Source organism: Loxodonta africana, chromosome 6 (assembly GCF_030014295.1).
Source record: "Loxodonta africana isolate mLoxAfr1 chromosome 6, mLoxAfr1.hap2, whole genome shotgun sequence".
NCBI lineage: Eukaryota > Metazoa > Chordata > Mammalia > Proboscidea > Elephantidae > Loxodonta > Loxodonta africana.
In genome coordinates, this window is record NC_087347.1 from 93,378,052 (window position 1) to 93,403,314 (window position 25,263).

Consider the following 25,263-nt stretch of genomic DNA (forward strand, 5'->3'; position numbering starts at 1 on the left):
GTGGGACGCAGACCCCAAATTCTCATAAAAAGACCATACTTAATGGTCTGACTGAGACTGCAGGAATCCCGGCAGCCATGCTCCCCAGACCTTCTGTCGGCACAGTACAGGAACCATCCCGAAGACAACTCATCAGACATGAAAGGGACTGGTCAGTGGGTGGGAGAGAGATGCTGATGAAGAGTGAGCTAATTATATCAGATGGACACTTGAGAGTGTGTTGGCAGCTCTTATCTGGAGGGGGGATGGGAGGATAGAGAGAGAGGGAAGCTGGCAAAATTGTCACGAAAGGAGAGACTGAAAGAGCTGACTCAATAGGGGAAGAGCAGGTGGGAGTAGGGAGTGGGATGTATGTAAACTTATATGTGACAGACTGATTGGATTTGTAAACGTTCACTTGAAGCTTAATATAAGTTAATATAAAAGAAAATAACCAGATAAATGTACTTTGCATATAGAGTTTTTTGTAGTCCTATTTTAGCTTTAAATTAATAAGGGTCATGGGAAAAATAAAAATCAACATATGTAAAAACTTATTTTAAGTTTGTGGGTTCTTGTATTATGCTGCTCCTTTACAGAATGTTATTGTCTAGCTAAATAGTGCCTGTAAGATTTTGTATTAGCCCTAGAGGGTAAGGTTATATTACGGCCTGAGCTTTGACAATGGCAGAATCATAAAAGCCTAAACATACAGGAAAGACAATAGAAACTCCTTTTCTGATGGCAAACACAGAAGAATGATATTCCTGATATATGTAAAGTATCCTCAGCCTCTCCTTTATCATGAGTCCTTAGCCAGGGGCTGGAGCAACTCTTGGGAAGACATTTCCTGGTGCAGAACAAATATCCATGGGGAACTCAGGAGAAAAGAAGAAACAACAGTGGCGTCCTCTAAAAATTTACTCACTCCTTTATTCTTTATTTATTCTTCTGATTAAACAAAACAAAACAAAAAACATTGCTGTGGAGGCGATTCCGACTCATAGCGACCCTATAGGACAGAGTGGAACCGCACCATAGAGTTTCCAATGAGCGCCCGGTGGATTCAAACTGCCGACCTTTTGGTTAGCAGCTTAACCACTATGCCATCTGGGTTTCCATTCTTCTGATTATTCAATAAATATTTTTTCCAAGGACTACAAAGTGACAGGAAAGTTTTTAGGCAATGGGAATACAAGTCTATGAATTACTTTGGATATAGAGATAAAACAATATGATAAGTGACAGTGATGGGTTGGCCATGCTATCAACTCTGCAAGAAATACACTTCCCAAAAAGAAAGACAGAGCTGAAACATCCCTAAAGTTAACCAATAAAGCAGGCAGGTAATATTTTATTGACCTTATTGGAAGGAAGAAAAGACCTCAGAATTTGTTCATAAAGATTCAGTACTTAAAGACTAAAATTTGTAAAACTGTGTTAAGTGGAAAGTAAGAGTCAGTAATAAAAGCCCTGGTGTAACAAATGCAACTTTCCTTACAAAACATGTTTAATAAATTAGCAGAACTACAGACGTACTTCTAGAAAGAAAGATAACAATTTTGTTAGTCATATTGTTAAGGATGTTCTGGAGAATTAAATGAAGTTTTTCATAAATGTGCGTATGTACTATATAGTAAATGATATAATTCTAAGTGTGTGTGTGTGCACATATGTCCCCCCTTCCTGTGCATACACAGCTTCTCTCTCCATTACCAAGGAGAGGAAAAATATAAAATCAACAATTCTAGAGGACATCAAAGGAATCCATGCTTTGATTTTGAGTTACAGAATGTATCAATATCTATAGGCTAAATAATGACTAAAATAGTTTTCCACTCACAAAATGTTGACACCATATAAATGACAGTTTCCTGACTTCCCTAATACAGCCTACTTCATCTGTTTTTCAATGACTGGAAGCCTGCCCAGGGCTAGAATTGTTTTTAGGCATCCAGCTCTAAAAAAGTTTTTGGTTTAGTTCCATTCTTCCTTTTTCTTTGAGAAGCAATTTTTTTGTTTCATAGTTTTGGTTTTCTCCTTTTACCCACATTATATCTTGGAGGCAGATTCCATGCTTAGCAATGCTAGCTGTCTCTGAGACATACAGAAGCATAAATGCCCCTTAGGAAGTTCCTAGATATTTGCAGCATATTCCCCAAATGTCCTTTTTCAGCTTTCCAAAGTACCTTTCTGGATTTAAATGAGACCATTTTATAAGAACAATAACCTTCCAAATGATATTTATTGCAATATAAAAACTACACTTCCCAGGATATACAAATAATGCCTGCTGAGTGACATAAAGTCATTAGTTCCAGATAGCAGGCTTTCTTTTTCACCCTTTAAACTCTAAACCTTGTCATTTCATTACAGTTTGAGAAATGGTTCTACCATTTATCTGTCTTTTTCACTCAAAGGAAAATTACACAAAAGGCTATCACATCACTTTTTAAAAATAGTATTCATTATGGCTGAATATAATGCATATGGTTACAATCATTCTCAATTACTTATTTCTGAAAGTAAGTTGCATGCAATCACATATAACATGCTTCTTACTTCCATTACTCCTTTATTCATATGTGAGTTTCTGTATTTCTACAAGTATTTGATTTGAATTCAAAAAGTATCATCAAAAGAAAATGAAAAGGTTATATAAATGTCATTGCCTTGCTCAAATCTTACATGCTCTTGCTGAACTCAACTCTGTGAACATCTGGACTGGGTTTCTACTGTAAATACATCTATGCGTGAAACAGTGTTCCTGGCAATAGCTTCCTGACATAAAAGAGGCTTGAAAATGTGTAGAATAGCCCTTCGCCTATTCACACATTTACATATACATTGCCCTTATTTTTCTTCTCTATATAGCAATGCTGGATCTTCATGAGAAAGTTCATAGTGCTCATTCCCTTGTTCAAACTCTTCAATAAAAGAAGAGTTTTAATAGCCTCTTGTACATTCAGAAACCAGAGCATGTCGATTGTTGGAACCCAAACTGGTTTTTCAAAGCCATGTAGATTATTCTACAGAAAAGAGAATGTGGGTATGTTTTTGTTTTTGTTGTTCTGATGGGTTATATAATAATAACATTCATGACCATAAGGGCTACACATAACATCAAAAATAGGACATTTCTAAGTATATAACAAATAAAGTTGAATTCGTATTAAATTAATTTATTCTTTGGTTACTCTGCCTAGGTTTTGAGATCTTGAAGGCAATCCTGTGTCCTCCTCTTATCTTTATCGCCTCAAAATGTTTCATTTTCTTTTTATAATGCCTCAGAATTTTAAAAAATGTAATGTAGATATTGGAGAAAATTTGGAAAATTATAAAGAAGGAAATCACTTATAATCCCACCACCCAGTAATGAAATTTTCTTATAACGCCTAATGGGTTTTATTTTTTTCTTTGCTAATGATTTAGAATTTTTTTAAATAAGTAATGTATATTTATTGAGAAAATAAGGAAAAGAATGAAATTACTCATACATAACTTTACCAGCCAGAGATAGCATATATTGTATTTCTGCATCTATCCTTCTCTATAACTAAAGTAGGATAGCATTTTATAACCCTGTATTCTGCTTTCAAGGAGTCCTGGTGGCACAGTGGTTCGTTGTTTAAACCAACCAGTCACTCCATGGGAGAAAGATGGAGCAGTCTGCTCTCAAAAGATTACAGCCTTGGAAACCCTATAGGACAGTCCTATTCTGTCCTATAGGGTTGCTGAGTTGGAATGGACTCAATGGTAACAAGTCTATCATGCTGTCACTCAAATTTATTAATGAGCAATTTATTATGTCATTAAATACTGTTCAAAACATAAATTTTAATACTGGCATAATTTCCAACCTATATGAACTCTTTTAATCATTTCCTACTTTGGGTATTTAAGGAAATAAGACTGTAGAGAATGTCACTGTTAAATATTTCTTAAACAGAGTGATAAACATTAATTTAATTTGGATCTCTGCATGGCTTGCTCCATTTTTCTAGCATAATACTATGGCGAGCACAAAACAAAGAAAAGAAGAATATTTAGGCATTTGTGATAAACACAATCTTTCTCATTTTATGTAAAAATCGATCTCTTAATATAACTTTCTCAAACATGCTTTTCTATAATATTATGGTAATAAGTGACGTTTTATTTAAACAATAACAGAGTAACAGCAATAATGAAACATATATTCAGGAGGAGGGAAAAAATTATGTCAGAATTTCTTACCTGGGGATATAATATAGAAGAAATCTTTAAATTCATCCATCCATACTTCTGCCAGTCTCCTGTTGTTTTTGTTGATAACATGGCCAGTGCCACCAGGGAAAGTGTATGGAGTTGCCTTCCGAAAAACGTGACCAACGTGTGAGCAGGTCACAATCTCCAAGGATCCTCCACACTGCCAAATCTGAGAAAATGAAATAATCGTTGGATGTCAATCATTGTAAATTGTAAAAATAGTTTATGAGAAGCCACTGAGGCTCACTAAAGCCACATCTTCAGATCTTACATATTTCGTGCAAAAATAGGATGGACTTAAAGCTTGGAACTAGCCCACTTACATTTGGCAAAGGGTACTAATTTGGAACAACTCGATAAATTTAAATATTTATAGCATTGGGATTATGGATATAAGATGTAATATTTTCATTTGCCTTCATTAGACTATCAACTTTCCAGTTTCTAGTAATTAATGCAATCATTGTTTAATGACTCTTGGTATCCAAAATGTGCTGTGAATCAATGGATTTATCTCTATTTGTTGCCATGGTCAACAAATATATTTGATTTGGAGAAAAATCAATCTATTATATTCCACCCATCTGGAATTTTAAATGACCATTCATTTCAAGCTGTCCATACTCTTTGCATCTTCTGTAAAAAAAAAAAAAAAGAAAAACAAACAAAATGTTACTGTGGAGTCAATTCTGATTCATAGTGACCCAGTAGAACTGCCCCATAGTTCCCAAGAAGCACCTGGTGGATTCGAATTGCTGACCTTTTGGTTAGCAGCCATAGCACTTGACCACTTTGCCACCAGGGTTTCCTTTTGCATCTTAGGCCTTTGGATATATCACTATCTTTTACTAAAACATGCTAGAACTTCTTGACATCTGCTCAATTTCTATTCTTCTTTCAAAACCCATCTTCAAGATTATTTCCTGTGGGAAGCTCTGTGGCAAGATTTAGTATTGTGTCTTTTGTACTTTAAGCACACTTTTACTGAAAAACTATATTATAAGCAATTGTTTACTATCTCTCCTTTAAAAGTATTAGCCCTTTGAAGATACAAACCATGCTTTGCATTATATAATATCTAAATCCTGACAACCTCAACATTTACATCTTAGCTCAGACATGTAATCTGGAATCCAGACTTGTGTATCCAAATATCTGCTTGACACCCCTTCTTCCATGTCTCACAGACATCAAAGTAAACATGTCTAAAATGGAATTGTTGATTTTTCCCTACTTTGTCATCGAGGTGTTATTTTCCTCCCATCTTCTTTATCATCAGTAAATGATACTACCATCCACCCAAGTGGTCAAGCCAAAAGAAAAAAAATTAAATGTCATCATTGATTTCTCCCTTTCCTTCATTACCCATATTCAATCTATTAACAAGTCCTGGTGGTGCTAACCGTAAAATAATTCTCAGTATAATCATCTCTCTCTGTCTCCACTGTCACTGTCTTTGTCCTAGTTGTCAACATTTCTTATCTGCCAATTGCAATTGACAGTCTTCCTGCTGCCTCCATGGATGCTCTCCTACAACTTATTTTGTACTGAGAAATTAGAGCAGTTTTTCAAGATTTTAATCATTTCATTTTACTTCCCTGCTTAATTCTGTCAATGGTTTCTCTTTGGACGTGGAAAAAAAAATCCTCTACAGGGCTTCTAAGACCCCAGATGATTTCTCCCTCTGTCAATAAACACTGGTGATATTGGCCCTGTGCTAATTCCTAGAATAATATATCACACCCTCTTTCACACACCTAAGCCTCAACACATGCTTCCCCCATACCTGGAAAACGATTTTGTCAGGTCTTCATCTGGCTGCCTCTTTCTTGTGCTTCTCATCTCAGCTAAAACTTTACCTCATCAAAAAGGTCTTTCCTAATTGTTTTATCTAAAGTAGCCCCCATCTCTGTTATTTTCACCAATAGCAGCCTGTTTATTTCTTTCATAGCTTATCATAATCTGTAACTAATTTTCTTTTAACCCATGGATTTTCTTTCCTCAACTAGGATATAGGCTGTAAAAAAGACAACTGCTATGTCTGTTGGTTGTTGTACCCCAGAGCCAAGCCCAGTGCTTGGCACATAATAAAAAAAAAAAACCCAGTGCCGTAGGTGTCACTACATGTTTGTTGAATGGAGGGATGGACAATTCAAAATTATCTACATGTTTAAGAAGGAAAAAAAAAAAAAAGTCATCCCAGCCAGAATAAAGAGATTTGCAGAAGTTATGATGTATTTTGGGGGATTTTACATTGCATTTTTGTAATAGGGAATATTTTTAATATCAGTAGGCTAGTAAAACAATGTATGACTGCTCTTCCCCCATCCTGAGAAGTAAGGGATATCTCTACAGGTCACAACACAATAAAAACTAGAAATGGTTGACAGCTGACAGCAAACAAAGTTGCTAAATGATACAATCTTAATTTTGAATGTGCTATTATATCAAAGATAACCATGTAGCCAACCCTTCATTGATCTCTCTCTCTCTTTCTTAAAAACATGCTTTAATACTCAGTCATTAGAACTGTGACCAGGGCTGTCAGCAAGGTGCTCCAAATTCAAAAGAAATGATGTTTGACATGTTATTGTTACAGTTCTAGGAACTTGAGGTCTAGGTGCCAGTTAAGCAAATCAACACAGAGTGATACTAACCCATTGCCATTGAATCAATTCTGAACCATAGCACCCTATAGGACAGAGTATAACTGCCCCAAACCCTGGTGGCGTAGTGGTTAAGAGCTATGGCTGCTAACCAAGATGTTGGCAGTTTGAATCCACCAGGCACTCCTTGGAAGCCCTGTGGGGCTGTTCTACTCTGTCCTATAGGGTCGCTATGAGTCAGAATCAACTCGACAGCAATGGGTTTTGGTTTTCGCATAACTGCTCCATAGGATTTCCAAGGTTGATATCTTTATAGAAGCAGACTGCCACATCTTTTTCCCATGGAGAGATTGTGGTGGGTTCGAACCTCCAAACTTTCCATTAGCAGCCTATGGCTTTAGCCACTGCACAACCAGGGCTCATAGAGTAATGTCAATCTCCTTGAAACTGCGATTATCCTGGACAGTGAATTTTTTCTTAACACCACAAGTTTCCATCCATGCATTAGGAAAAAATAAAGTCCCAAGTTCTGATCTTTGGTTTGGGGCAAAATTATGGGCCAGGATGTTGAATAAGACTTTTCCTATTGTCCCAAAATTGATAACTAGAACACAAAGCTGAATGACAATCACAGGCCAAGTTATTCACATTATAAAGACTGTTGCAAAAAATTGGAGGCCAGATAACCTAACGATCACTTAAGAGGTCCTACTCCACTGGGTTGTATAAACCTAATCAGTACCCTAATCCTCCATCTTCTACCAAACTGTAAGGAAAGGGAGAAAAAAAAAAAGAAATTTAAGGCCTTCTCCTTATTGTGATGAATGCAATGTTAGTGGTAAGGAGGTTTTTCCCTCCTCTTTACCCACCTAAGTCAAATAAGAGGGTTAAGTAAATAAAAGAGAGACTAGCATTTCACTCCCTGCTGGATACTTGCTGAGGTACAAAATCAGTGAGCTGCCCTGATGCTGCTATCAGAACAGAACAGAATATGGTGACAGTTCTTCGGAAAACCTCAAATGTGAGGAAAAACATGACCCTAGTAAAATGGGGTCCATTTGTCACTTAAAGAATTCCGAAGGAGAGATCTGAAGTTATGGAACAGCCTGCTCCAGGAGGATTGATAAGACCACTGATGCAATGCCCCTGGGAGAGAGTGGTCTTTGGAGGCAATCAGATAGGGCATGTGTGCTACCTGAGCTCTATAGAGCATGGAGTGTAAATGAGAAATAATAAGTTGTGGGACTACCAATATGGAAGATCGATAAGGTGATGAACCATTGAGAAAGGCAGTCAGGAAATTTACAGGGTGGAAGACAGACTAAGAAGCCCTCAGGGACAGAGAGGATACAGAGTGAAAGCTGGACATAGTTTAAAAAAAAAAAAAGATGAAACCATCTACCGGAAACTATCACAGATGGAGGCAACCAGTAGCAGGTATAACCAGACTGGGCCAACAATAAGCAGCTATTATAAAATGTGTTATCAGATAAGATTAGCCACTTTTCTATCCCTCCTATTTGCCCTACAAACTGGAGTTGTGGCAACTCAGAAAATCTTGCCCTTCCCCTTTCCAAGCTCCTCTGTCAGCAGCTAGTCCCATTCTGGGGAGACAGGGGAAGATGAGCTACATATTGCTTATGTGATAAAGCTTTAAACTGAATATTACTAGACTTTTCAATAGCTGTGAACAGAAGGCAATAGAATCTGTTATAAATGATATTAAAATTGAAAAAGAATATTCTCCAGAGCATGAAAACAATGATTAGAGAAAAAAGAAAAAACGTTTTAAGTTTGCACCCCACTGAATTCAGACTTATGTAATAAGCTCTGATGCATATAAAACAAAGATTGACAGCTGTCTTCAAGGTTATCCACATGTGCGAGTGTATACCTTTTTGCAAATAAGGCCCAGCATTGTGGTTGTTCAAGTAAGCTGCCCAGACACTTTCACTCTGCTATTTCTTGACCCCACCATGGCTTGTGGGCTTATGGGGTCCATGCTCTAAACATGCATACAGGACACAAAACAAGATCTGGTTTGAAAATCTTTTTAAAATTAGGGCTCCAAGGGGGCGTCAGAAGCTGGCCAAGTGGACACAAAAATAGAGAGTGGAAAGAAGGAGTGTGCTGTCTCATTAAGGGGAGAGCAACTAGGAGTATATAGCAAGGTGTATGTAAATTTTTATATGAGAAGCTGACTTGATTTGTAAACTTTCGCTTAAAGCTCAATAAAAATTAAAAAAAAAAAAAAAAGTAGGGCTCCAATGGTCTCACTTCTTTCTCTCATAGCAGGATATATGAAAGTGCTGATTTTAAGTCATCCTCCTATCTGTGGTGAGATTTTGTATGTACGCCTACAGGTATAATGCAGTAATGGTTTTTGATTTAGAAGACACAAGGAAAACCTGCCCCTGACCTTGACTCTCACAGATGTAGATAGTTCTTAAAAGTATTTAGAAGAGATGCATGGATGCGGTGGTAAATGTTCCATCAGTCATTGAATATCGGCCCACATTTTGCTTAAGTGTCATAGGCTACTGCTTCCTGCAATAAAGTGAGTCCTCTACCCCTCGGCCATCTGAGTTTATAGGATATATGGATAAATACTCACATTGCATCTCCTAGTAAAAACTCTCCTGAAAAATTTGCATTTAAAAGGAAGAGATTAACGTAGGAATGCATAACTTTACACATTAATTAGGAAGATATCTGATCAGGATAATAGAGTTAGTCAATATAAAAGTAAAACATTTCATTGATCAAATATTGATCAGATAGATATCCTGTACTTAGTAGACTAACATGGTAACTAACATAAAGGAATTAAAACATAAATAGTCCCCCCAAAAATATACAGATAAATGTTAAAGTGAGAAGAATTCAAATTGACAGGAATCACCAATGGCTAACGTGGTAATTTCCTTTACTGTTGTTGTAAGTAGGTGCTGTTGAGCCGGTTCCGAGCCATAGCGACCCCATGAACAACAGAACAAAGCACTGCCTGGTCCTGCACCATCATCGCAATTATTATACTTGAGCCCATTGTTGCAGACACCGTGTCAGTCCATCTTGTTGAGGGTCTGCCTCTTTTTTGATGACCCTGTACTTCAACAAGCGTGATATCCTTCTCCAGGATTTGATCTATCTTTATAATATGTCCAAAGTATGTGCTTTGCTTCTAAGGAGCATTCTGGTAGTACATCTTCCAAGAGAGATTTGTTTGTTCTTTTGGCATTCCACAGTATATTCAGTATTCTTTGCCAACACCACAATTCAAAGGCATCAATTCTTCTTCGGTCTTCCTTATTCAACATCCAGCATATAAGGTGATAGAAAACATCAAGGTTTGGGTCAACCATATCTTAGTCTTCAAGGTGACATCTTTGCTTTTCAGCACTTTAAAGAGTCCTTTTGCAGCAGATTTGCCCAAAGCAATGCATCATTTGATTTCTTGACTGCTGCTTCCATGGCTGTTAATTGTGGATCCAAGTAAAATGAAATCCTTGACAAAATTAATCTTTCCTCTGTTTATCAAGATGTTGCTTTATTGGTCCAGTTGTGAGGATTTTTGTTTTCTTTATGTTGAGGTGTAATCCATACTGAAGGCTGTGGTCTTTGATCTTTATGAGTAAGTGCTTCAAGTCCTCTTCACTTTTAGCAAGTAATGTTGTGTCATCTGTATAACGCAAGTTGGCAATAAGTCCTCCAATTCTGATGCCCCGTTCTTCTTCATATAGTCCATCTTTTTAGATTATTTGCTCAGCATACAGATTAAATAAGTATGGAAAAAGGATAAAACCCTGATGCACACTTTTCCTGATCTTAAACCACACAGTATCTCCTTGTTGTTTTCTAACGACTGCCTCTTGATCTAAGTACAGGTTTCTCATGAGCATAATTAAGTGTTCTGGAATTCCCATTCTTTGCAATGTTATCCATAATTTGTTAAGATTCACACAGTTGAATGCCTTTGCATAGTCAATAAAACACAGGTAAACGTCTTTATGGTGTTCTCCCCTTTCAGCCAGATCCACCTGACATCAGAAATGATATCTCTGGTTCCTCATCCTCTTCTGAATCTGGCTTGAATTTCTGGCACTTCCCTGTCCATGTACTGCTGCAGCTGATTTTGAATGATCTTTAGCAAAATTTTACTTGCATGTGATATTAATCACATTGTTCAATAGCTTCCACATTTGGTTGGATTACCTTTCTCTGGAATAGGCATAAATATGGATGTCTTCCAGTCAGTTGGCCAGGAAGCTGTCTTCCAAATTCCTTGGCATAGATGAGTGAGCACTTCCAGTGCTGCACCCTTTTGTTGAAACATCTCAATTGATATTCTATCAATTTCTGGAGCCTTGTTTTTCTCCAATGCCTTCAGTGCAGCTTGTACTTCTTCCTCCAGTACCAACAGTTCCTGTTCATATGGTACCTCCTGAAATGGTTGAATGTCGAACAGTTCTTTTTGGTATAGTGACTGTGTATTCCTTCCATCTTCTTTGATACTTCCTGTATCATTTAGTATTTTCCCTATAGAATCCTTCAAAATTGCAATTCAAGGCTCGAATTTTTTCTTCAGTTGTTTTGGCTTGAGAAATGCTGAGCATGTTTTTCCCTTTTGGTTTTCCATCTCCAGGTCTTTGCACATATCATCCTAAAACTTTACTTTGTCTTCTCAAGCTGCCCTTCGATATCTTCTTTTCAACTTTTACTTCATCATTTCTCCCATTTGCTTTAGCTATTTGACATTCAAGAGCAAGTTTCAGTCTCTTCTGACATTCATTTTGGTCTTTTCTTTCTTCCCTGTCTTTTTAATGAGTTCTTGCTTTCTTCATTTATGATGTCCTTAATGTCATTCCACAACTTGTCTGGTCTTTGGTCATTAGTGCTCAACACATCAAATCTATTCTTGATGTTGTCGTTAGGTGACATCGAGTTGGTTCCGACTCATAGCAACCCTATGTAAAACAGAACGAAACACTGCCCGGTCCTGGGCCATCCTTACAATCGTTGTTATGCTTGAGCTCACTGTTGCAGCCATTGTGTCAATCCACCTTCTTGAGGGCCTTCTTCTTTTCCACTGACCCTGTACTTTGCCAAGCATGATATCCTTCTCCAGGGACTGATCCCTCCTGACAACATGTCCAAAGTATGTAAGACACAGTCTCACCATCCTTGCTTCTAAGGAGCATTCTGACAGATTTGTTCGTTCTTTTGGCACTCCATGGTATATTCCATATTCTTCGTCAACACCACAATTCAAAGGCGTCAGTTCTTTGGTCTTCCTTATTCACTGTCCAGCTTTCACGTGCATATGATGTGATTGAAAATACCATGGCTTGGGTCAGGCACACCTTAGTCTTCAAGGTGACAACTTTGCTTTTCAACACTTTAAAGAGGTCTTTTGCAGCAGATTTACCCAATGCAATGCATCTTTTGATTTCTTGACTGCTGCTTCCATGGCTGTTGATTGTGGATCCGAGTAAAATGAAATCCTTGACAACTTCAATCTTTTCTCCGCTTATCATGATGTTGCTCATTGGTCCAGTTGTGAAGATTTTTCTTTTCTTTATGTTGAGGTACAATCCATACTGAAGGCTGTGACCTTTGATCTTCATTAGTAAGTGCTTCAAGTCCTCTTTGCTTTCAGCGAGCAAGCTTGTGTCATCTGCATAATGCAGGTTGTTAATGAGTCTTCCTCCAATCCTGATGCCCCGTTCTTCTTCATATAATCCAGCTTCTGGGATTATCTATTCTTGAGATGGTCTGTGAATTCAATTGGGATATACTCAAGTTCCTACTTTGGCTCTCGTGGACTTGTTCTAATTTTCTTCATTTTCAACTTGAACGTGCATATAAGCAATTGAAGGTCTGTTCTGCATTTGGTCCCTGGTCTTGTTCTGACTGATGATATTGAGTTTTTCCATCATCTCTTTCCACAAATGCAGTTGATTTGCTTCCTGTGTATTCTATTTTGGTTTCCCTTAGTGTGGCCTCAATAAATGTTTTGTAAGGAGGGACAAAAGGAAGAAGAGAAAAAGGAAACAAGAAATAGTATGATCCAGTCATTAAGAACTTGAGCTTGGGAACAAAGTTTTTCTATAGGTTCTGTCACTTACTATCTACATATACTTGTGAAAATTATTAAGTCTTCAATGCCTGAACTTTCCCCTTGGGAAAATGGGAACAATAATAACTACTTCCTAAGGTCCCTTGATGGGGCAAACAGTTTGCACCCAACTACTGCCATAAAGGTTGGCGGTTTGAACCCCACAGGGGCAACGAGGAAAATGCCTAGTGATCTGCTTCCATAAAGATTACAAAAAAAAAAAAAAAAAAACCAGTGCCATCGAGTCAATTCTGACTCATAGCGACCCTATAGGACAGAGTAGAACTGCCCCATAGAGTTCCCAAGGAACGCCTGGCGGATTCAAATTGCTGACCCTTTGGTTAGCAGCCGTAGCACTTAACCCCTACACCACCAGGGTTTCCTATAAAGATTATAGTCAAGAAAAATCTTTGGAGCTATTCTACTTTGTAACACATGAGATCAACATGAGTCGGAATCAACTCGACAGCAACAAGTTTGGTTTTTTTCGGTAAGACCCTAATAAAATTGTGTATATCAAGTACTATGCCTAGCATTTCATATGGGATAAAGTAAAATGAGACCTTGTATATTATTTAACATTTTTATGCTATAGTGCAGGCAAATCAACATCTATGTATTATAAGCTGATTCTTTTTAAAAAATTTTTATTTAAATCTGGAAAAAATGTACCTGTCTTTGGAATTACAGTATTGATGTCTAGGGGTTTAGGTATGGTGTGAAGAGTTTAAAAGAACAGTCAATTAGTTTCCAATTAGAATATTACATCTGGTTCTCTGAAATTATTTAGAATGTCTGGGTAAGCAATACAAACTGAATAAAACATGATGTCTGTTCCACAGGAACGTGTAATATCCAAATTATTTTGTATCATCAAACATATATGATTGTTATTTTCTAGGTTTCCAAAAAATTAATATTTGCATATCTTTCTCAAATAAGTTTAGCATTTATAAAATACAAACTATCCTTTTATCCTCAGAGGAAAGAAGCTAGTTACTTTTCTTCATTCCCAGGTATTTTTATGAGAGTATTTTGATGATGGAGAAGGTTGTTAACCAAAGTGTAAAATACCCATTGCTCATTTGATTATCTATTTGATTTTCTTTCCCCAACTAGGAGACAATTAACTAACATACATTATCCTTTTCATGTTTTTTGGCACCTACATCAGTGACATTTTAATTAAGGTTCATAAACTTCGTGAGCTTCAATTTTGCAATCTCAGTCCTGGCACTACTGTTGTTTCTAATTTTACAGCTGTTGTTCCAAATTCATGCAGCTGCTTTTATACCAATCTTTACCCCTCCCCTTCCTCATATGCATGCTGTCTTTGGGACAAGGTCATTTTTTAATATGTCCTAACAACAACAATATTCCATGGAGACCATATAGCCAAAGGATCATGAGTGTGAGCCCTAGCTCCTAAGATCACATCTCAGCTCTGCCACTTACTAGCTGGGTGACCTCAGTTAACTTCATCTTACTATGCTTCAGTTTCCAGGTCATAACCTGAGATTAGAAGAATATACCTCATAGTGTTTTGAGGATTAAGGTGGACCAATGTAAGTAAAGGTACTTACTATCTTTCTTCTTATTTTTTTTGACTATGCCAGTTTTCATTGACCCCCATTTTCACTGACTTCTTATAGCACTTACTATCTACCTCTGTACCACTCCATTTAGATCTCAATGCTATTCTGTGATATCTTGCTACATAAATATATAATTATTTGTATTTTTTTTACATATTAAAACAAAACCAAAACCCACTGCCGTCAATTCCAACTCACAGCAACCCTCTAGTAGAACTCTCTATACAGTTTCCAAAGCTGTAAATATTTATGAAAGTGACAGCCACATCTTTCTCCCACTGAGTAGCTGGTAGATTTGAACCTCCAACCTTTTGATTAGCAGCCAAGTGATTTAACAACTACACCACAGGGCTCCATATACGCAGATATTATAATTAATTTTTTATGTATATATTTTATGTAAGGTTATAAATATAAATATATATAAGCTATTTAGATGCATTAGCCTTATCTCCTTAATCATATTATCTCTTGAGAAGAAGCATCACGTTTCACTTTTTAAAATTAAAGTGTAATTTATGTATAGTAAAAGAAAATCAGATTTAAATATACCATTCAATAAGTGTTTACAAAAAAATTAAAAAAAAAAATGTTTAACTCATACCGGTGTTCAGTAGGAGCTCTGGTGGTTAAGGGCTTGGCTGCTAACCAAAAGGTCAGCAATCTGAATCTATCAGCCACTCCTTGGAAACCCTATGGGGCAGTTCTCTGTCTATAGGGGTGCTATGAGTCAGAATCAACTTGACAGCAATGGGTTTGGTTTTGGTTTTGGTGCTCGGTGCATATTATTTATTGATTGATCCATTAACACTGATACAGAAAAATCTGAAAAAATTATACTGAGAATGTTATATGATCCACACCAAATGTGTGTCTACCCATATCAAATGGAATTAGGAACAAAACTGTTACTTTCTTAGTTCTGGCAAAGAGATAACGAAAGCACTATTTTGCCGAATCAATTTTCAAAATATTTCATTCTACATTCATTGTTTGTTCCAAATAATCCTTGTCAGCACTTCCACTCCCCACTTTGCTTATATGTGTATAAGGGGACTGATGACAAATGCTTTAATTCTTACAATTAAAAAACAAAGTCTAAAAGAGCCTTCTGTTGAGATCCTATAAGCCTTGAGAAGTTGGCATAGGTAAACACAAGAGGTATAAAAGTCATTATTCAAAAGGGGCAGACATAATGGGTTCCGTAGACATTTCAGTTATTTTTGACATGAAACCTGCCAGCTCTTCCTCATAGTCACTTTGGCTGGGGGAATGCCTTCTTTAATCTATCATTTGGTTTGCCTCTTGGCCTAGTTTTTACTTCACAGTGTAACTGAGGATACGTACCTGACCTGGAAGAGGTCTCTAGAGCAGACCTAAGGTCATCATAACATGTTAAGATGAAGATCCTTACACATCAAGCTGCTGTAGCCTGTGGTCACCTGAATTGCTGGAGGCCACAGAAAGGCTGAGCAAATTTTTTCAGTACTTGAAAATTTAATGACTTTTTGAAAACAGATCTAGTATTTGTATGGAAAAGAGAAGAAAGCATCAGATTTGAAACTGGAAAGCTGGATTTTGGTCTTGATACAAACTAATTGTACAATTTGGAACAAGTCACTTCATCTTGAGAGTTCTTAAAAAAACTCACACGTAAAAGAAGAGGGAGTGAGTTTGATGACGGCTAAGTTTTCTTCCACATTTGTATGGTAAGAATTAATCTCTTTACATAGAGTATATGGGCCACTTTTAAACAGGAAGACCCTGAGAAAAATACCATTCTTTGAAGAAGAGAAAACGTGAAAGAAATGATGGTGTAAAACTTATGAGGCAATACATTTTTTCTTTCCTCAGATCTGAGAATTACTCTATTTTACAAAAATCACAAATGTTATAAAAACAAAGGAAACCAAAAAAGTACTTTTGTTCTCCAAGAGATTTTAAAGAAATGACAATATATTGGGGTAATTTGAAGACTTTATTTCCAAATTGGTATTAAATGTAGACATTGTTGGGCTGAAACCATATCATTTCATACATACCATCAATTGGCTTGTAAAATGTTCAGTTATCATGTACCTCCCCACCATCAAGTACAGTCTCTCTTAACTTAAAAATGAACTTTCTGAAGGCCCCAAACTCAAAACGGGCCATTCTATACCTACTCATTCTCTAAAGAACTTAACATATTCATCCTGAAATAGGTTGCTTTAAGGAAAGTTTTCCAACTAGTTTCTCTTTCTGCTTTGCCAGAGCCCTAGCAAATGACTCTGGGAGAGAAGTGAGAGAAGAAGAAAATAGAAAAGACGAAGGTGTGCTTATATTGGCTGCGGGCTTGAAGTGGACGAACTGCTTTAAAATGAATTCAAGGCAGCATGTGTACGAACCAGCGTGCATCTGAGGTGTGGTGAGGTGGTGGTTGTCAGGAATGTTTTCTCCTTAGCCTCTTCTTCTACTTCTCTCAAAAACAAACATCCTAATTGCTGTCAATTAGTTCTACACCTGTAAAAAGCTGAACTGACAAAAGTTGTGTGATAGACATATTTACAGCAACCGAAAAAAAAAGGAAAGAGTAAATGCTGAGGCTGATTAGGTACAACCCAAAATGTCACGGGGTTTGATTTCTTGGTTTGGAGGTTTAGGGCCATGGTTTCAGGGGGCATCCCTGTTAATTGGCCTAATAACTTGTTTAGTATTTCTTTTCTACCTCCTAATTCATTGCATAGTGCTGAGGTCTTAAAAGCTTGCAAATAGCATCCAAGGCACAATAATTAGTCTTCATTTGCCTGGAACAACAGAGGAAGAAGGAGAGTCAGGAGTAGGACAAGGATATGAAATGTGTGGCTCATTGCCTCCATGAACAATTGCCTCCTTTGCCACGAGATCAGAAGAACTGGATGGTGCCTAGCTACCATTACTGAATATTTTGATCAAATATGTCATAGAAGAATCCTGATCAAATGGGGGAAAAGCAGACTAGAATTTCAAATTCCCAAGGACTCCAGACTTCCTGAAGCCATGAAGGTTGGATGAACTCCTGAAACTACTGCCCTGAGATAACCTTTAAACCTCAAACCAAAAATATTCTCTGAATTGAAGTCTTCTTAAAACCAAACAATAGTTTAGCTTAGCTAGCAAATAATGTCTGCCTTGAGCATGATACTCTTTTAAGAGCTGTCTATAGGCGATCAAACTGACAACAGGAACTCAAAAGATTAGATAGGAACCTTAGGGGGCAGCGAATTTACGTTAATGGAAGAGGAACAACTCAGAAAAAGAGAGTGAGAATGGTTACACAACTGAAAGATTGTAATTAATGTCACTAAATGGTACGTGTATAGACTATTGAATTGGTGTATGTTTTGCTGTATACATTCTCAACAACAAAATTATATAAACAACAACAATGACAAAAAACAAACATCCATCCCTAGCAGTTAAAATGCGTAGTGGAGATACACTCAGATATACACTTGTCAGCCCTTTTTAATGTACATTCTACTATCACATTTTGCCTTTTAACAACTTTCTTAAAGTTGTTCTAACCTTCGGAATTAACACACAGTTTTTTTTAAGGCTGCTATATCTCCTGGGGTTAGCAGAATTGTTACCCACCATTAGTCCACTTCTTATTAGGACCACTTGTATCCCAGTTCTCTTTTAGAACAACAGAGAGACACGCAGTCCTGATTGTGCTATGGCAAATCTAACTTCTTCTGCTTAAATGACATGTATGAATACAGCAGGCGAGAAGTGAAGGAGGCCATAAAGCAGTCTACCGGATATTGAAAATCCTAGGTAATATAAGGTGGTTGTGCTTAAGATAATTAGTATCTAGGGCTTCATATTTACAAAAAAAGTATTGCTTTTTTTATTAGTATAGATTGTCCCAAGCAGATAAGTCATGAAAAAAAGAATACAAGAAAAAATATGTGATACAATCATACTTTTTCATCTTTCACTAATCTTGTGTGATAAATACCAGAGGTCTTGGAAGTATTTTCAACGCATTTAGGGAGAATACTAACTAAGACAAAAGTAGACTTGTTGGAATCTGTGCTTTCCTTCATGGACAATTAACCGTACAAATCTGATGTAGATGTGATTTTGAGAACCAGGTGGAAAGGGTCTGTGATTTACTAAATGACGTCTGGGTCACATATTTTGCATTTTACATCGGTGTCCTCTGATGCCTGATCTGACCGCCTGTTAGATATCAGTAACATCTGCTGCTTCTAGCCACAGAGCAGCTCATGACAGCTGTGTGATGCTGCCCTAGAATTCATGCCAGAACAGTCCCCTTTGAATATCAGTAGACCACCTGGGTAGTCAGCTGCAGCCTGTGACTGACTGCATCTCCTGCTCTTTTATAGATGCCAGGAAGAATGTGGATAGGGAAAGAAAGTCGAGTACAACAGAAAGAGTTACTTAGTTACTCCATCTGTAAATTGTCTACATCACCTGATTACAGCTGCAGCATATAAGTTTAAATGAAATTTTCCATATAACATGTTCAAGTGCATTCCAAACGTAAGGTGCCATGATAAATTTGAGGACAGAATATAACCTTTCTTTTCTCAAGCATTTTCCCTCAGCATGTGGCTAGCATCTATTCAGCTAGCATCTATTCAGCAATTATGTACTAGTCATTGACTTTGTGTCAAACACCATGCTGGGCTCCAGGACACACGGAAAGAATAATACAACATAGCTCTCCGGCTTTCATTACCTTACAGGTAAGTCTAATTGTGAGTGTTAGAATTAGGCATTTAAAGTCCAGTCCTCAGTTTGCATTCGACAGCTGAAGAGTAGTCTCTCACACCTATAAGAAAAGGAGTGTTTGGAAAGGTACTCACACCAACCATAATTCCTTCAAGGACAGAATTTTTTCCCCTAGTTTTTAATCAGCTAGAGACATTTTGTTTCTTGTCAAGGACCTGAGATATTTTTATAGGAAGCTATAAGTTTTGCTTCAGATAAATACATTCCCTAAGGAGCACGTATAAAATCCTAATGCTGTCAATGGAAAACTACTATTCCCTTCTAAAAATCATCTCACAGGCATCTTTTTTTGCTGTGAAGTATTTAGTGAGATAAATGTGAAATACGTAAAAATGCCTATATTGATGTCACCTCATTTTTCAAGTCCTCATCACAAATACCCACAAAACCACTATGAAGGGAAATATTACTCTACTGTTAGCAATTTTTTTGATTTTTTAAAAAATAAATTGGTAGTGGTCAAATGTCAATTATATTACACTTACAACAAGAGCAAAGAAATGACCAGGAAATAGCAACATTTAGTGTATTAATTTGCTCTCTTATCAGTCAAAAACAAGGTAGTGCAGTGCAAACATTTCTCCAGATATGATTCTTAAAGCACTGTGAAGATAATTCACTTTTCTCTCTTTCACTACAAGATATTATTCTTTTTTTTTTATTAGTTTCTATTGAGCTTCAAGTGAACATTTACAAATCAAGTCAGACTGTCACATATAAGTTTGTATACACCTTACTCCGTACTCCCACTTGCTCTCCCCCTAATGAGTCAGCCCTTCCATTCTCTCCTTTCGTGACAATTTTGCCAGCTTCCAACTCTCTCTATCCTCCCATCCCCCCTCCAGACAGGAGATGCCAACACAGTCTCAAGTGTCCACCTGATATAATTAGCTCACTCTTCATCAGCATCTCTCTCCTACCCACTGTCCAGTCCCTTTCATGTCTGATGAGTTCTCTTCGGGAATGGTTCCTGTCCTGTGCCAACAGAAGGTTTGGGGACAATGACCGCCGGGATTCCTCTAGTCTCAGTCACACCACTAAGTATGGTCTTTTTATGAGAATTTTGGATCTGCATCCCACTGATCTCCTGCTCCCTCAGGGGTTCTCTGTTGTGCTCCCTGTCAGGGCAGTCATTGATTGTGGCCGGGCACCAACTAGTTCTTCTGGTCTCAGGATGATGTAGGTCTCTGGTTCATGTGGCCCTTTCTGTCTCTTGGGCTCTTAGTTACCGTGTGACCTTGGTGTTCTTCATTCTCCTTTGCTCCAGGTGGGTTGAGACCAATTGATGCATCTTAGATGGCCGCTTGTTAGCATTTAAGACCCCAGACGCCACCTTTCAAAGTGGGATGCAGAATGTTTTCATAATACAATTATTTTGCCAATTGACTTAGAAGTCCCCTTAAACCATGGTCCCCAGACCCCCGCCCTTGCTCCACTGACCTTTGAAGCATTCAGTTTATCCCGGAAACTTCTTTGCTTTTGGTCCAGTCCAATTGAGCTGACCTTCCATGTATTGAGTATTGTCTTTCCCTTCACCTAAAGCAATTCTTATCTACTAATTAATCAGTAAAAAAACCTCTCCCACCCTCCCTCCTTCCCCGCCTCGTAACCACAAAAGTATGTGTTCTTCTCAGTTTATACTCTTTCTCAAGATCTTATAATAGTGGTCTTATACAATATTTGTCCTTCTGCCTCTGACTAATTTCACTCAGCATAATGCCTTCCAGGTTCCTCCATGTCATGAAATGTTTCACAGATTCGTCACTGTTCTTTATTGATGCGTAGTATTCCATTGTGTGAATATACCACAATTTATTTAACCATTCATCCGTTGATGGAGATCTTGGTTGCTTCCAGCTTTTTGCTATTGTAAACAGAGCTGCAATAAACATGGGTGTGCATATATCTGTTTGTGTGAAGGCTCTTATTTCTCTAGGGTATATTCCGAGGAGTGGGATTTCTGGGTTGTATGGTAGTTCTATTTCTATCTGTTTAAGATAACGCCAGATAGATTTCCAAAGTGGTTGTACCATTTGACATTCCCACCAGCAGTGTATAAGAGTTCCAAACTCTCCGCAGCCTCTCCAACATTTATTATTTTGTGTGTTTTGGATTAATGCCAGCCTTGTTGGAGTGAGATGGAATCTCATCATAGTTTTAATTTGCATTTCTTTAATGGCTAATGATCGAGAGCATTTTCTCATGTATCTGTTAGCAGCCTGAATATCTTCCTTAGTGAAATGTGTGTTCATATCCTTTGCCCACTTCTTGATTGGCTTGTTTGTCTTTTTGTGGTTGAGTTTCGACAGAATCATATAGATTTTAGAGATCAGGCGCTGGTCGGAGATGTCATAGCTGAAAATTCTTTCCCAGTCTGTAGGTGGTCTTTTTACTCTTTTGGTGAAGTCTTTAGATGAGCATAGGTGTTTGATTTTTAGGAGCTCCCAGTTATCGGGTTTCTCTTCGTCATTTCTGGTAATGTTTTGTATTCTGTTTATGCCTTGTATTAGGGCTCCTAAGGTTGTCCCTATTTTTTCTTCCATGGTCTTTATTGTTTTAGTCTTTATGTTTAGGTCTTTGATCCACTTGGAGTTAGTTTTTGTACTTGGTGTGAGGTATGGGTCCTGTTTCATTTTTCTGCAAATGGATATCCAGTTATGCCAGCACCATTTGTTAAAAAGACTATCTTTTGCCCAATTAACTGACACTGGGCCTTTGTCAAATATCAGCTGCTCATATGTGGATGGATTTATATCTGGGTTCTCAATTCTGTTCCATTGGTCTATGTGCCTGTTGTTGTACCAGTACCAGGCTGTTTTGACTACTGTGGCTGTATAATAGGTTCTGAAATCAGGTAGAGTGAGGCCTCCCACTTTCTTCTTCTTTTTCAGTAATGCTTTGCTTATTCGAGGCTTCTTTCCCTTCCATATGAAGTTGGTGATTTGTTTCTCTATCACCTTAAAAAATGACATTGGAATTTGGATCGGAAGTGCATTGTATGTATAGATGGCTTTTGGTAGAATAGACATTTTTACTATGTTAAGTCTTCCTATCCATGAGCAAGGTATGTTTTCCCACTTAAGTAGGTCCTTTTTAATTTCTTGTAGTAGTGCTTTGTAGTTTTCTTTGTATAGGTCTTTTACATCCTCTGTAAGATTTATTCCTAAGTATTTTATCTTCTTGGGGGCTACTGTGAATGGTATTGATTTGGTGATTTCCTCTTCCATGTTCTTTTTGTTGATGTAGAGGAATCCAAGTGATTTTTGTGTGTTTACCTTATAATCTGAGACTCTGCCAAAGTCTTCTATTAGTTTCAGTAGTTTTCTGGAGGATTCCTTAGGGTTTTCTGTGTATAAGATCATGTCATCTGCAAATAGAGATAATTTTACTTCCTCTTTGCCAATCCGGATGCCCTTTATTTCTTTGTCTAGCCTAATTGCTCTGGCTAGGACTTCTAGCACAATGTTGAATAAGAGCAGTGATAAAGAGCATCCTTGTCTGGTTCCCGTTCTCAAGGGAAATGCTTTCAGGTTCTCTCCATTTACAGTGATGTTCGCTGTTGGCTTTGCATAGATGCCCTTTATTATGTTGAGGAATTTTCCTTCAATTCCTATTTTGGTGAGAGTTTTTATCATAAATGGGTGTTGGACTTTGTCAAATGCCTTTTCTGCATCAATTGATAAGATCATGTGGTTTTTGTCTTTGGTTTATTTATATGGTGGATTACATTAATGGTTTTTCTAATATTAAACCAGCCTTGCATACCTGGTATAAATCCCATGTGGTCGTGGTGAATTATTTTTTTGATATGTTGTTGAATTCTATTGGCTAGAATTTTGTTGAGGATTTTTGCATCTATGTTCACGAGGGATATAGGTCTGTAATTTTCTTTTTTTGTGATGTCTTTACCTGGTTTTGGTATCAGGGAGATGGTGGCTTCATAGAATGAGTTGGGTAGTATTCCGTCATTTTCTATGCTTTGAAATACCTTCAGTAGTAGTGGTGTTATCTCTTCTCTGAAATTTTGGTAGAACTCTGCAGTATAGTCATCTGCGCCAGGGCTTTTTTTTTGTTGGGAGTTTTTTGATTACCGTTTCAATCTCTTTTTTTGATATGGGTCTATTTAGTTGTTCTACTTCTGATTGTGTTAGTTTTTGGTAGGTAGTGTTTTTCCATGAATTCATTCATTTCTTCTAGGTTTGCAAATTTGTTAGAGTACCATTTTTCGTAATAATCTGATATGATTCTTTTAATTTCAGTTGGGTCTGTTGTGATGTGGCCCTTCGCGTTTCTTATTCGGGTTATTTGTTTCCTTTCCTGTATTTCTTTAGTCAGTCTAGCCAATGGTTTATCAATTTTGTTGAATTTTTCAAAGAACCAGCTTTTGGCTTTGTTAATTCTTTCAATTGTTTTTCTGTTCTCTAATTCATTTAGTTCAGCTCTAATTTTTATTTTTTGTTTTCTTCTGGTGCCTGATGGATTCTTTTGTTGCTCACTTTCTATTTGTTCAAGTTGTAGGGACAGTTCTCTGATTTTGGCTCTTTCTTCTTTTTGTATGTGTGCATTCATTGATATAAATTGGCCTCTGAGCACTACTTTTGCTGTGTGCCAGAGGTTTTGATAGGAAGTATTTTCATTCTCGTTGCATTCTATGAATTTCCTTATTCCCTCCTTAATGTCTTCTATAACCCAGTCTTTTTTCAGGAGGGTATTGTTCAGTTTCCAAGTATTTGATTTCTTTTCCCTAGTTTTTCTGTTATTGATTTCTAGTTTTATTGCCTTGTGGTCTGAGAAGATGCTTTGTAATATTTCGATGTTTTGGACTCTGCAAAGGTTTGCTTTATGACCTAATATGTGGTCTATTCTAAAGAATGTTCCATGTGCGCTAGAGAAAAAAGTATACTTTGCAGCAGTTGGGTGGAGAGTTCTGTATAAGTCAAGGATGTCAATTTGGTTGATTGCTGTAAATAGGTCTTCCGTGTCTCTATTGAGCTTCTTACTGGATGTCCTGTCCTTCTCCGAAAGTGGCGTGTGGAAGTCTCCTACTATAATTGTGGAGGTGTCTATCTCACTTTTCAGTTCTGTTAAAATTTGATTTATGTATCTTGCAGCCCTGTCATTGGGTGCATAAATAGTTAATATGGTTATGTCTTCCTGATCAATTGTCCCTTTTATCATTATGCAGTGTCCTTCTTTATCCTTTGTGGTGGATTTAAGTTTAAAGTCTATTTTGTCAGAAATTAATATTGCTACTGCTCTTCTTTTTTGCTTATTGTTTGCTTGATATGTTTTTTTCCATCCTTTGAGTTTTAGTTTGCTTGTGTCTCTAAGTCTAAGGTGTGTCTCTTGTAGGCAGCATATAGATGGATCGTGTTTCTTTATCCAGTCTGTGACTCTCTGTCTCTTTATTGGTGCATTTAGTCCATTTACATTCAGCGTAATTATAGATAAGTGTTTAGTGTTGTCATTTTGATGCCTTTTTATGTGTGTGGTTGACAGTTTCATTTTTCCACTTACTTTTTTGTGCTGAGACATTTTTCTTTGTAAATTGTGAGGTCCTCATTTTCATTGTATTTGACTTTATGTTTGTTGAGTCGTTACGTTTTTCTTGGCTTTTATCTTGAGTTACGGAGTTGTTATACCTCTTTGTGGTTACCTTAATATTTACCCCTATTTTTCTAAGTAAAAACCTAACTTGTATTGTCCTATATCGCCTTGAATCCCTCTCCATATGGCAGTTCTATGCCGTATTTAGTCCCTCTTTTTGATTATTGTCATCTTTTACATATTGACTTCAATGATTCCCTGTTATGTGTATTATTATTTTTTTTTAATTAATCTTTATTTGTCTTTGTGATTTCCCTATTTGTGTTGATATCAGGATGTTCTGTTTTGTGACCTTGTGTTGTGCTGGTATCTCATATTATTGGTTTTCTGA

The 25,263-nt window shown here is 37.2% G+C and overlaps 1 protein-coding gene across 4 annotated transcripts in view; it reads right to left on the reverse strand.

Annotated features, from left to right (window-relative positions):
* GALNT13 (polypeptide N-acetylgalactosaminyltransferase 13) overlaps window positions 1-25,263 on the reverse strand; it is a 537,747-nt gene that overhangs the window by 194,596 nt on the left and 317,888 nt on the right. For all 4 annotated transcript variants that reach the window (XM_064287133.1, XM_064287134.1, XM_064287132.1 and 1 more), the window contains one exon: window positions 4,216-4,396. In XM_064287133.1, the coding sequence (XP_064143203.1) occupies window positions 4,216-4,396 (181 nt within the window). The remainder of the gene's footprint in view (window positions 1-4,215; window positions 4,397-25,263) is intronic.